The 13,845-nt window shown below is 41.4% G+C and overlaps 2 protein-coding genes across 2 annotated transcripts; one reads left to right on the forward strand and one right to left on the reverse strand.

Moving 5' to 3' along the window:
* Nucleotides 1-1,203: 1,203 nt before the first annotated feature.
* Nucleotides 1,204-11,364, forward strand: RB195_026317 (uncharacterized protein; the record flags this gene model as incomplete). Its single annotated transcript, XM_064214816.1, has 15 exons — nucleotides 1,204-1,252; nucleotides 1,334-1,590; nucleotides 3,647-3,725; nucleotides 3,792-3,900; nucleotides 3,959-4,093; nucleotides 7,105-7,232; nucleotides 7,289-7,452; nucleotides 7,509-7,601; nucleotides 8,924-9,118; nucleotides 9,195-9,299; nucleotides 10,258-10,415; nucleotides 10,476-10,633; nucleotides 10,691-10,736; nucleotides 10,804-10,870; nucleotides 11,302-11,364. The coding sequence occupies 15 exons, from the start codon at nucleotides 1,204-1,206 to the stop codon at nucleotides 11,362-11,364; spliced, it is 1,806 nt and encodes a 601-aa protein (XP_064070697.1).
* Nucleotides 11,365-12,916: 1,552 nt separating this feature from the next.
* Nucleotides 12,917-13,748, reverse strand: RB195_026318 (uncharacterized protein; the record flags this gene model as incomplete). Its single annotated transcript, XM_064214817.1, has 2 exons — nucleotides 12,917-13,012; nucleotides 13,635-13,748. 2 exons carry the CDS (start codon nucleotides 13,746-13,748, stop codon nucleotides 12,917-12,919), a joined length of 210 nt encoding a protein of 69 aa, XP_064070698.1.
* Between the last annotated feature and the right edge of the window lie 97 nt (nucleotides 13,749-13,845).

Here is a 13,845-nt window from a genome sequence, read left to right on the forward strand (position 1 = left end):
CGCAAATCTTTTTATGAGCTGCACATGTGTTCATAAACCTTGAACAATTCTGAATTGAAGTTGATCGCGTTCCCAAAAGGAGTGATAAACGCAGTTCACTTTATCTTCTATACTAGCCATGATCACTTATTGAGGAATCTTAGCAGCGACTCGGAAAATTGTGTTATTGCAAGTAGATTGTCAATGCATGTAATATTTGCAATATCTTTACCTGTCTTCATACTGCAGCTCGACCTGCTGCCTTTTCCTTAATTCCGTTTGGAATCCTTACTATCCCCTTTCTCCACTTTTACACCAGATATACAAGACTTATTCAATATTGCAATTCTTGCTAGGTTACCTATTTTGCTATCCAACATAGAACTTAACGGTGATGAACTTCAAGTTGTCTTTATAAATCCGTTGGATATAGCCGCCTCTGAAAAGTTCTCAACTCAAAAGTTTATTCTCTGAAGTGTCCTGAGGGCTCCTTGAACCCAATCATTGATGTTGATCACTTCTGACATCTTCAGCGGCAATATTTACCGACCAATTTCCTTTTTTATTTCCTTCAAACTTACACACGTACTCAAAGGCGCTCCTATTCTTTTGAATAGTAGAGTCAAATTGAGTCATGAATTCAAATAAACTCCTATCTTCACTTTATTTTCTATTTCTAGTGATTTTTTGGCACACAAATATGCAAAGTGTGCGCAGTTTCATCCCGAGTCGACATCCCTAATTAATGCTCACAGTTCTTAGTGGTATTTGAAGCGATCACCTTCCAAACGCTTTTCTCTCTGCTTCTGAGAACGGAGCTCACTTTTGGCAGGCAGAAAGAACTCTACTAAGCTCCCTTAGTAGCCAAATTTTCCTCTGATTTCTGCGATTCTCGCAATACCTTTCTGAACGGACAATTTGGTTGTAATTCCTCTTGTCACCGTGAAATGTGTTCTCTGAGCGGTTCATCCGTTTGCTACACTCATTTGTGGTCAGGTAGCTTGGCTGACCTGCTAGTCGCGTCTGCGTCGCCGCATTGGGTCAACGCCTCCTCCCTCGTCTCTCTTCGACCACTGCCTCCCTTTGTACTCTGTCTGACGCGCGTGCGCTCTACATGTGCGTCATACCCTCCTTTGGTGATCATTGGCAGTCGTTTCTGCTCACGTTTTGCTTTTTTATTCGTTAGATTCAGGATGGTTTTTCTTATATTGGTAATTTCAGACTATGGAGTCACTAATAGTATTGCTGGTATTAAGGGTCGGCCTGGGTTCAGGTGAGGTGACAAAATTTCTCGAAAGTAAAATTATGAGAAGGGTTAGTAAAGCATTTTGGAGGAACTAAGACTACCTTCCAGGTCAAATGATGCAGCAAACGCTCGGAGCTCAAGTGAAAATCACAGGCATGCCCTTCGCCGTCTCAAACGCCCAACAGCTCAATCAAATTGTTTGGACAATGCTTGGAACCACAACCAAGGAGACTATCTACTGCGTATCAGAAGCTCCAGTCAGCCAGTTGCGATTTGTCTGCATCGACTGCTTAGAAAGGAACATCACCGATATGGCTAATGTTCTCAATTCGGCGCAGGACCACACACGAAGCGCAGGTTTCCCGGTTCGTTCACGTCACATTTATTATTTTCTCACAGTATTTCCTTCACTTCCACGCCTAGCATTCGATGCACTTTTATATCATGCCATTTTTTAAACTAACAAAAGTACGATTAACGATACGTTTCGAGGTGGTTATTGTTGTCACTATGCTGTCTAATTACTCATATATTAACAAGCAAAAGAGGCGGTAAAGAACACCTGCTTTTAGCATCATTCACTGAAACTTCATGAAATTGATGCGAGCGGTTCGAACTGTTGACATCAATCTCAAGGATTCAGCTACAGCACTGACAGTACACTAAGAAAACATCGAAATAGGAGAGAGTCACTATTTGGGTGCAAATTCAAGGTCTAAAGAGATTCCCCTTTATATTCAATTATTTGATAAATCATCCTGCTCATCACGAATGACCACCTTGAAACCTTTACTACCACAATTGTGAGCGACTAAGGTGACCCAATTCTGGCAGTTATGAGAGATGTCAATGAGGTGAATTGAGGCAGGCTGAGCATGCGGGGGTTTGCTGTGCTCTCCGATTGTCCTACTTGTTTAGGTAGACACAACCGAAGGGTCAAGGCTGGACGACTATCTAAGATCCGAACACTAAGCGTCTATAAGGGATTGCAATTCGCTTGTGCATTAATAGTCGTTCATTAATCGATCGTTCGGAGCTTGTTCGCTGGTGGAGAAGGGTAGTATTTTCAAATGTTGAGTCTGCAACAGAAATGTCGAATGGCAAGTGAGAAAGGAATGAAGGATTCTGGTTGACCGTTTCTTCACTTATTCTACCTTGCACATAGAAAATTGCTGCAGAGACAGAGAAAAATCCTTTACGGACCTAACCTTGCAGAAATTTTCGTTTAGACTCTTGTGTTCATCTAAACGCCAGCTTCGCTGAAAAAAGTTATATCAGTTATGTTAGGGGGGTATCATTCTCAATAAGCAGTGTTTCCGTGGAAGAAAAACGACATACTAAATACCAGGTTTTACGGGAATGTTCACGAGTTATTTTCCATTTCTCATTGCAGTGCATTCGGCACTGCTCTGTCCACTGTTTTCAATATGCTTATTGGAAGTGGTTGGGCACAATTCTTCCCACTGCTCGAAGGACGCATTCAAGTGTAGCACAGTGATGAGAGTCACCACACCGTCTGCATGGTCGATGGTTGGATACTGCAGAAGCGCGAACATTTCATCTTCTAAGGTTCCCTAACTTATGGTATCAATTCTGTCTGGGAGGACTAGGGCATTGATACGTCTTTTCATCATACGACCCCAATCATCATTACGTATTACGTAAGCTGCATGCGGGTCTATTTTTATTTGAATTGAAGCCAGGCGTGTTGGTGTTGGTGCACTCTAAAGGGATTGAATAACGCCATGGGCTTTATCCCTTCTCCTCTTTATTTCTCACTCCACCTCTGCATCACCACTACACTCCTTTTTCCTCAAGGTAGTCGTTCATGCCTTAAGACCGCGGTCTCAACGCTCACATACTAACAGAAGGAATTGTTCAACGCTAACCACTTCATCTTTTTATACTTCTCACAGAAAACACATGTAATCTGTCGAGCAACTTCAACTACTTCCATTGTTTTCGTCTCTAATTTCCACTAACATATAGGCTTTTTTTGCAGCAATATTTGTAACAGTTCATAAGTATCTCAAGCACACGGCATTAGAATATTGTGGAGCTCCGTTAATGCGCTTACTTTCGTGTTGAATAACAATTCTGAGCATCTTTTCTTCTGAGCAATTGTGTTGACTGCTCTCTATGAGGATATAAGGAGCTTATCGTGCCCTACACACAGCTGCTTACTATTTGACGGTATAATATTACGTATATCTCCTAACATCGCAATTTCGTGCTATTTTTTTTCCGCGTGTCGTTTACAATTTGTTCTAAAATAGTACGTGTCTGATCAAGGAATACATGAATGATTATGAGTAAAAAACAGCGTTAGCGGAAACTTTCGGTGTTGTGCTCTTACCACTGGTACGTAGGGTTCCTGACGCAGTCTTCAAGTATGACAAAATAATTTTTTTTTAATTTCAGACTGTTGCTTTGAGCAACGTGGCTGTCAACACTAACTGGACTGGAGCAACGATCATGTGTCAGGCAGCTCTTAATGGAGGCTTGTACTTGAAAAATGCTGGAATTGTGAAAAGGAATGTCTAACTTCGTAATAACACCCTTGTAGGTACCGTAGATTCTCAACCAGCTACAGTTGACGTTCGTTACCTGCGCCAGCCTCACGTAGTTGATGCAAGTGGACAAGGTCCCGTTTTAATTTCAAGTCAGGGCTATCGGTAAGCGTCATTTCCTCTTTCATATATATTATTGGGGATAGCAGGCTTCGATGTGCAGATTTTACGTGGAATGTGCTCGTGGAACTGATGGACTCTGTCAACAAAGCGGACGCCGGAAGACACTTCGTTGCGCTGTTCAGTCCCATCCACCTGCCACAGTATTTCGGTGGTTAAAAAATGGAGTGGTGACTAGGTAAGTGATTATGTAATGTGAATTACTCCAGGGAGGTGCTAGCAGAATAAGTGTTCTAAGGCTGAATATAAGAAAACTTTGTTTTCACATGTAATGTTCGGAATTGGATACTTCACTGTAACGTGGTGTTGACATCTTCACTGAGTTCTTTTGATATTGTGCAGATATGTTACCCCATTTTGGAAGATCAAACAAGCCATTCAAAAGGTCTGGTCTTATTCTGAGCCAGATTTTATTCAAACGAATTTCGTGCTCTGAAGATGTGGTGATAATAAACTCTCTTGCAGATGCATGACCATCTAAAAATTCTGTGTTTCTTTCTTATCCTTGCTTCTAGAACCTTTATCGCGAACAGTTGTTACATTACACGTGACCAAATTCGCAAAAGTGTTTGCCGTATTTTTTGCTCCGTGAAGTCCAAGAAACGTTTTGCGTCCCTTGCATAGTCGGATCAAAACAACCTTACATACAGAATATCATGAAATTTTCCATGTGTGGATCTTTCGTTGAGAATACAGAACTCGGGGTATAGACTACGAGTAGGAGCTTGTCCACGCTCAATTTCCTCTAGCTGTCTTGAGAAGCAGCGTTTATTCCTAGGAGTTAGGTTAGAACATGTTACTTTTGTACGTGTGTCCACTAGCGAGCAGTCAGAAATCAATGTGATCTCCTCAGCAGCCTGTTAAGTAAAACCGATGAATAGGCCACGGGGGAGTCGGAATGTGTATTAGGACGTACTAGCGTACCTTATAGGAACTATCGCTGTTTCTCATGCCAATTTTCAGGACGATTGCGGGAAACTGAGCGTGATCACGCCCCTACTCGTGATCCCTAACTAAATTCTATGTTCCCCGGCGACAGTACCGATTATCAAAAACTTCATGATACGCTGTTTTTAGACGTGGTGTAATTGCACTAGCGGCGCGGTGAACCAAAGCAGTTGCGATCGGGAGGCTATCGCTATCTTCGTGTCGATCGCAACCGATTGCTTTACCGCATCACTTGAAGCGCAACTGCGTAACTGCACTAGTGTTCAGGTCGTTTTGGTTCGACTATACATGCAGTAAAGTCGTCAATCCTGTGCAACTAACTGACAATGAAGTCCATGGTACCCGCTTTTATTTCCAATCTAGATTGAAGAGAAGTTTTCCGACGAGAAACATTTTGAATAATCTTGCTTGTCCGACATATTTGTTTAGGTGAAGCCCTAGCCACAGTGAAGTTGTGGAAGTAGAAGACACTGGACCTAAAATCCCTCATTGTTAGTCTAGCTACCAAACTTGCTATGAAAATAAGCCTTCATCGACAGAGTTTTAGTTGATTGATATTTCTTATGTATTTGTGTGCATTGCACATTTGTCAAAACTAAATTTTTGAAGTGTATTCGAAATTTGCTCATTTGCTTTCGAATGGTATTTTCAAAATTTAATTTTGCAAAGTCTCAGGAATCCGAACGTCTTTCGATGAATTAATCGGCGACGGATTTTGGGACAGAAGTCAGTAGTGCTGTTGTATAGTTGGGCCAAAACGGCGGAGGCACGGACAGTAGTGTAAGCGGCTCTGTGGAGCGTAGCGGTTGGGATCGTGTAAGGATCGTCACTGCTGCCACCCATCTCTGCAGTTCTCCATGGAGCCACCTCCATTCCAACCGCTGTTTCTACCGCGTCGCTTTGAGCGCAGCCGCTTACTGTCCCTGCTTAATGTAGTTTTGACCCGACTATATGTGATGGTTGAAGTCGCAGTCTAACCTAACACCCTCTCACACGCCTGACGAATCGAGAGAGAGAGATCAAACGGATGAGGATACTAGAGAGTTTCTATTAGTTTTTCCGACGAAGCAACTCTTCTTTACATCCGTAGTGAGGTGCAAGTTTGTACGGAGGACTTCTTTACTCGTGCTTGATCGGAAGAACTGATCAGTCTAGACGCCTTCCCCTCTCCATCTAATCTGTGTGTGTGTTTGTTAGGTTGGAAATGCAGAGAAAAAAAAAAAACAGGAAGTATTCCTAAAATGTTATATATCATTCGATAGAGAACTTCTTTCTCTATTAGAAAATTCCGTTCTGATTTTTTCTCCAAATTCTAATGATCCTTATTTTTTCGAGCCTTTGAAATGGAGTATCAAATTGACAAAACGGAGCGTTTTTTCACACGCATTCAGTTTTTTGCGATTAATCGAGGTTATACGGCTTGGAAGCTGCTTATGAGTGCATGAAGTGCATGGAAAGAAGCATAAAAATTAGAAAAGACGTGGGAAAACATGAGCTAAGAGGGAAAGCCACTGAGTAAAGCGAAGTGAAGGGAGGTGTGCTTTTGATGTATTGCAGCGGTTTTTTTTTTGTTTCCAGGAAAGGGTGAAGGTGGATAAAATGCCTGATTTTTCGACGGGTGCTATTTTCAAACATTGCTCCTTTTCAATACACAACAACAATCTCAGCTTCGGGGACCCTACCATCTCGATTAACAGCACATAACTGAGGGTGTCGAAAATGCTCCGTTCTGTCAAAGTGGCATTTCCTTTTAAAGATTTGAAAAAAAGGAATCAGTAAAATTAAAAAAAACGGAACAGGACTTTCTCGTAGAGTGTTAAATTCATTACATTTCATTCATTCTGACATTTTTTACTGAAGAAAACAAAACAAAAGAACACAACATCAAAACTCTGCGAACCGATGCCTTTAATGCATGAGACTTGTCAAAAAGACTTCTACAGTGTCTCCGCCTGAGTTTTACGTGTACGTTTTATTTCCTAAACCATATTTCTGTTTAGTGAATAATTGTTTATTGTAGACACGACTCTTGATTTTGCGAAGACATGTTAATCTAGGATTCTCCGTAGAAAGGTTTTCGAGATGTAAAAATTTCCTCTCTGATGAGCGCTAAAATAGACTATGATAGAAGTGGACATTATTACAAATACTTTTAAGATTTTTTACACTTAGGATCCTATCATCTCTACCTCATCATAAAAGATTTCTCCATTTTCTATGAACAAATAAGCCATTGTTTAGTGGAAATGGAGCAGAAATCACTATCGGAACGGAAATGATCGGCCAAAGTATCCAGTGCCAAGCTAATAATGGTCTTTACTCGGATAGCGAAATGGCGACCAGCCAGGCAGTCCAAATTGACCCTTATTGTACTTCTGAACATTTCTGTTGTTTTATTTTTAGTCAATAGTCTTTTTTTTTGCAGCGTCCGCACGTCTGGTCCAGGATAACTTCGCCACTCTTCAGTCCGCAGCCCCATTTCAGGCAGGTAATCGTTTGGAGATGAATCAACAAATTAATCTCGGCTGCCAAGTCGAGGGTAACCCGCGTCCAGTTGTTTTCTGGAAACTGAGGAAATCGAATGGACAGGTGTGTTCCTTTTCGTTGGTAAGGATAGAGGTAATTTGAAGTCAGTCGTGTTCTAGGTCGCTGATGCTCCTTGTGCTCAAGGATTTGACGGACAATATCAAGAGGTCAACGAATCGCCGCGCGATCGACCTATCCCGCCGAATGTTGTGGTATGCTAATATGTAGTTTGTGTCCACCTGCGCGTGTATTGGAAGTACTCGAGCGAATACCTATGGTCGGGTCAAAACGAACATGAGGCACGTACGTAATTGCGTATGCGGCTTCTCTCGAGGCGCTTCGGTGGAGCGTAGTGGCTAGGAGAGTGGTGAAATCCTCGGTGGCACCACCCATCAATGCAGATTGCAACAGTCCCAACTCGGTTACAACTGGTGCCTCAACCGCACCGTTTCAAGCGCGTACGCAAATGCACTGCAACTACACATGTGATTCATGTCGTTTTGACCCAACTATAGATAGATCCGAGCAGAAAAATCTTGCAGTTATAGTTAAGACGTTAGCGATATAGAGTTAAAAAAGACTCTGCGGAATTGAAGGCGAATGTTTTCTGTGGTCCTTGTGCAGCACTCTGCACGACCTTGGCATTATCGTTTTATGAGGATGTTTTATGAGGAACATCTCACAGGACTGGATTAGAATGTCGGAAGTACTCAAGCGTTACACTTAAAAACATTGTCAGAAAGAAAAGTCAAAGAAAAGGTATTCTTGGCCGGTATGGTTCTGCTCATTCTGTAAATTTCTGAGTGCAATCACATAAACGTAGTATTTTTTCTTAGCAATTTAATAGTCATTCTGAAGCATAAAGCAGTTTTCTTTTTGTTTTCAGGAAAGGATAAAAACATAAATTGTCTGACGTTAATCAATCCGCTTGGGATGCTCCACCACATTCACTTCAATTCAGAATCGTTTGAGGTTTGCGAACGTGTAACTAGCCTATACAGTTTCGGAGCATAGCCAATGTGTCACGTCAGTGTTTTTATCCTCCTGGACAAATATGGTACCAATTTATCGACCCTGGAGGGATGAAAGGCTTGGTGAGGACCAGGCTGGATTCGAACCTTCTATCTATCGTGTAGACAACGGAACCTCTTACCACCTGCGCTACACCCGCCCATGGGAGAACTGAGTTGTGGAAAATATAGATGTTTTACTTACAGTTACCAATACCCTTTGTTAGACTAACAACACTCCGATAACATTGATTATTCGTTGATGTACATCTCCCAAAATATAACTAATTTTGCAGAACTCATTTAAAATCTTTGAATTACGCTAGTAGAGCGTGCACGTCGTTCCATAGTCATTTTAGGGGCGAGTGTAGCGCAATCGGTAAGAGGTTCCACTGCTTACACGATCGATCGAAACGAAATGAAACGGGTCTGAATTGAAGTAAACGTGGTGGAGCATCCCAGGCGGATTGAGTAACGTCATTCACTTCATCTCTTATCCTTTAAGAGTTATCCCGTATATTTAGCGTCTTAACGCCATTTGTTCCTTCCGCGTATCGAACTACTCCTTATCTGGACAATATTGGTGCTCTGCTTGCTCTTATGTCAGCCAAGGTGCCCCAGAATGTTCGCCATCTCTTGAGAGTCCTGGAGCTAGCACCCTTAGCATCCAAGTTACTGGGCCACCTATGCATTCTGATGCTGCGTCCACTATAGAGCAGGTAGGATACCTATGCGAAATTGAAGTGCGAATTTCTCATCAATTTGTTGTTATAGACCTAACTGATCTTTTTTCAGTCTCCTAGCACCAATAACGCAGTAGTTACTGTTCACTACTGTGCTGAACCAATGCCACGACCACCACGAGAAGTCATATTCACTATTGACAAAAATGATCTGCAGGTTGGGAACACAAGTATTTACGCCTTGTTGGGAAGCGATTGTTCATTTCATTGGTCTGTTTACGTATAGATTTGTTTATCTATCTGTTTATCATCTAGAGATGATCTGACTATACACCAAGCCTCTTTTTTCTTACTTTTTAGAGGAGGAAAATTCTCTTGCGAGATACGTTTCTTAACGCGTAACGCTTTGTAAAACGCCATAAAATCCATGATTAGCGTTCATTATAGCCATAACCATAATAAAATACCAAAATCCGCCTTAGTAGAAGACTAGCTGTGCACGGGTACACCAAAAGTGGGTATAAATGCAATCCCTGCAAACTGATGTGCTTAACAGATGCCTTACAGTCAGAAGGAAATATTAGACAAGCGAAAAGGGTTTTCTTGGTATCTATACGAGTGTAAAGGATACTATTCGTGTTCAGTTACACATAGCAATACGACAGGGATTAAGTCCCTACCACTACCAACTGATAACTTGGAGAAGTTCTAGAAGCAAAACAAAATATAAAACTAGTGTAAAATTAAACTGCGAAGACTACATTGTTATGCAGAATAATAGTTAAAGGGTAGATGGAAAAAGACCTGGAGGCTTTTCGCGTATTGTAGAGAAGGCTCGGTGCACACCAACAATTGCAGTGGCGAAGAAGCTGCACGGTAAAGGAAAAAGGAGGGAAACGTGACGTTTGAGAAAGCGGCAGTCAAACTGATCCCAGAAACATTAGCATTATCTTTTCTTTCATTTAGATGTTTCATACATGAGGCTCATTTTACTGGATCTTTTGGGTTCTTTGACAAAAATCGCTCAGAAAAAAAGCTACAGCAATTGAACACTTTGTGACAAAAATCGCTCAGAAGAAAAGCTACAACAATTGAACACTTTGTTTTATACCTCATTTTTAGACATTTTCCCTCTGCAACTTTTTAAACAAAGCTCATCTTGATTTTTTTTACAGATTGGTCAGTCATGGGAAAACTTCCGCTTCGAAAGTACTACACAAAACAATACAGTACCTAACTGCTATCTCGCCAGATTGAACATAGCTCCAGTCAGAGAGGAGGACCAGTACCGAGTCATTGAATTACGGTTGCAAAATCAGTATGGCAGTAAACAGTAGGTGTTTCAAGTGTCATATTCCTGTGAACATTTACATGTGAAAAAAGGAAATTGCAGAATCCCTGTCTCTCTGGAAGCGTTGCTTGGAGGAGGAGCCGCTAGTGTTTCACGCATTTCTGGCTGGTGGATCGCTTTCCTAGTTTTGATAGCTACTTGTTTGGCGCTCATCTGTTGTGTAGCTTTTTGCGTGAGACGAGGTGTACTATGTTTCAACAGTGAGTGCCCTACTACTTTAGAAGAGAATAGATTTTGTAGCTTCTAAAGTGTTGCAGGAGTGAAGGAGCAGTCTGAATACAATGTACCTAAAGCTAAAGCAAAGTAGGTTTTGATTCTATGGACTCCTGGAGCAATTATCCCAGTAAGACTACTCAGTCTCCTTTTTTAGTCTTAATCTTCGTGAGAACTTCTACGATGCTGATGCTCCACGATTATACACGCCACAATCAGTCGAGGTATGCGAACCAGCCATGGGCGTCTATCTGAGCCGTGAAGCTGTCGTCTGAGACAAACAACGGCCCCATCCACTTCTCACCAAAATCTCAGTTCCTTTAATGCCACTTTCGTCCTTGCCAATGAATGTCCCTCGTTCCACTCAGATGTGCTGGTCTCCTTCGAAGCATCCGCCCACGTATTTTCACTTTGTCCACTGATCATAGAAACTAGCATGAATCTACTCCGTAAAAGAAAGTCAAGCCTCCTCTATTGTCACTAATCACCTCATCCTTTTTACTTAATTGCCCATACGAGGAGTCAAAGGTGACTGAAGTACGAGTGCGACGTGTCGACCACTGTCGTCGTCCGTTAATCTACACCTGCTTTTATATTATTTGTTTACTCGCACTGAACTCAGCAACTCATACACTTGTGATCTCATCGTTTTTAGAATAGCCCGTACGACCTAGCCGTGCAAGCCGCCTACTGCGACTCCCGCATGTCTTCTGTATAATGTGAGCCTTGGTTTGCCTCTCTGGTATCTATCTCACCTTTCACATCCTAACAACGTCACAATGCCGTTTCCTGATCATCACTCCACCATTGTTCGGTGATAACATGGAAGAAAAAAGGAGAGTTTTTTCTATTAAGACCAACCGTTGTACTCCTTCCTAAAACTGGAACGACGGTCTCTTTCACATGAAAATTACTTACTTCCGCGTGAGATCTGGTGTGCATATATAATACCACCTCGCTCCCACTCAAATCCGAACATTCTGAAATTTAAAATCTAGAATCGCTGCACATGCGGATGAATATGTCTATCCCCAAATTCGTGTTTCTTAATCATCTAGAAATGAAAAACGTTTTGCTGTCTACATCTGCCAAATAAGGTGATCCACTATAATTATCCTAAACGCTTTCTTGTGGAATTTGGTAGGTCTAAATAGAGCAATATATGTTGCTAGTATATCTTCACGGGAACAAAATCACTTCTTGGATGTCAGAAATTTGTCATTTATGTAGGTGCAATTACATCAGCTTCATTGTTACAGTTACTACTCTTCACTTTTAATCACATTGTATTTGGATTAGTAATCACTGAGTTCTCAAAGAATTAGTCCTTCCCATGAAAAGCTATTCTAGGGATACCAGACCCCTGGATCTTTTCACTTTATTCTAACCAGGAGACAAACTGGCCTTAAAAATGTTAGGTTCATAGAATGACGTCTACATTCGCAATATCTGTTTATAACTTAGACGGGTGTCGGATTTTCGAAAGATGAAGCATGCTAAAGTAGGTTTGCTGGTATGGATAAGGTTTAGTTTATTCCCATCAAAGGTAGCCTTCGAGGAATTCTTCGATGTTGGGTTCTTTCTAGTAATAAGTACGTAGTTGCAAGTACCACAGCGAAATACGCAATTACCCTCCGCAAATCTATAAATCGAATGAATAAGGAGGACCTCAAGGCAGTTCTTGTTACTCGTACGGGGCATAGATCATCACACTAGACGCTTTTCTTTTCATAACTGGAGGTGCTTCTTGGGCTGCGGCGTGACACTACATGACTAACCTTATCTGATACTGGAGAGAACATGGCATCAAATTTTTCAATCCTGTCTGTAACTAGAAGAATGAGGTCCCGTGCAGCATTCACTCGTAAACGGCATTGTGGCTTTTTAGTATGTAGTTAGTCGAGCTTTTCATGTTGCTTTGTGTTTAGAATGCAGGCAGCTACCGCGAAGGTATCAACTATGCTGAACTGCATCTGGTTGGTCGATCTATGATGTCCCAGTCCACGTTATCACATCCTAATTCGCTCATTCCACAAGCATACACGTCGTCTGTTCAGTCCGTGGTCTGACGTCATCGTCGTTTATAGATATTAAAAATTTCCTGTGACGAGTCCCGTCCGAGTCCACGTGGATTTCGTTTCAGCGGCACTGCCAGGGACCATGCAGGTCTAACGCACCCTTGTAGAAGTTTTTTACGGGTCTCATTATACGTGGTGAAAAAGTCGATATACTGTTTACAAACAATCGGCTAGCTAATTCATTATCACTTCTTATCGCTCTTTTTCCGAGCCAAACTCTCGGATAAGCGGCGATGTGGACGAATTTGACGGCTGGATAATCGTGACTGAGGTATCCGCTTCATCATACTGAACACTGAGAATCATGACCCATTGTGCCTTCGTGCCCTCGTAGCCCAAAATTCTTTTTATTCGTGTCCTTTTATTTCATTTTTTTTGCTGCATATATTGCTTCCGCAAGACGGTGTTGCTGCCGTGTATTTACCGTTTTACTCAATAATTAATGCTGTCATATGTATGCGTGCGATGGCTTGATCTCAAGCTTAGGAAGTAGAAAGGAACAATGAATGTATTATGTTCAACCTTGATTGTAAGGTCGCGCTATGAATACAACAATTTAATTCATATCAGTATCCTTAACTGCTATCACATTCGGGTTAGGGTGACCAAAATCGCCGCCGTGCATTCATCACTCGTTGTACTCATATGTCTTCTGATCTTTGGATTTTGGCTACATTACTTGTAATTCAGATGCTCGTGAGCTGCCTTTGTTTCCATTTTCTTACCTTTCATTTAGACCACAAAAATTGGTTCACTGAATTGTGTAAAGTGTACTCTTTGGCCCAAATATGACATTGCATATGATTCCCCATTTTTCGCGATGTTGTTCACCAATAAAAAGTCTTGTCTCAGTTTACTTTGTTGTTATTTGCACTTACTTCCGTTGCATCAGTAAAAAATAAATATTTACCAAAATATTCTGTGACATATGAGTTGAAAAGAATGTAAATAATGTACGATTGATACCTTTTTGATTGAACAATAGACACATTAATTTGTTTGGCTGTCCTACGATCAACGCCATGCACTTTGCTCACTTTATCGTATGAAACTCAGAATCACTGAGCTCTTGAGAAATATCGTAACATGTTATTATCTTGCAGAGCTTATTTAGTTATTTT

This window comes from Necator americanus, chromosome X (assembly GCF_031761385.1).
Source record: "Necator americanus strain Aroian chromosome X, whole genome shotgun sequence".
In the NCBI taxonomy this organism is placed as follows: Eukaryota; Metazoa; Nematoda; class Chromadorea; order Rhabditida; family Ancylostomatidae; genus Necator; species Necator americanus.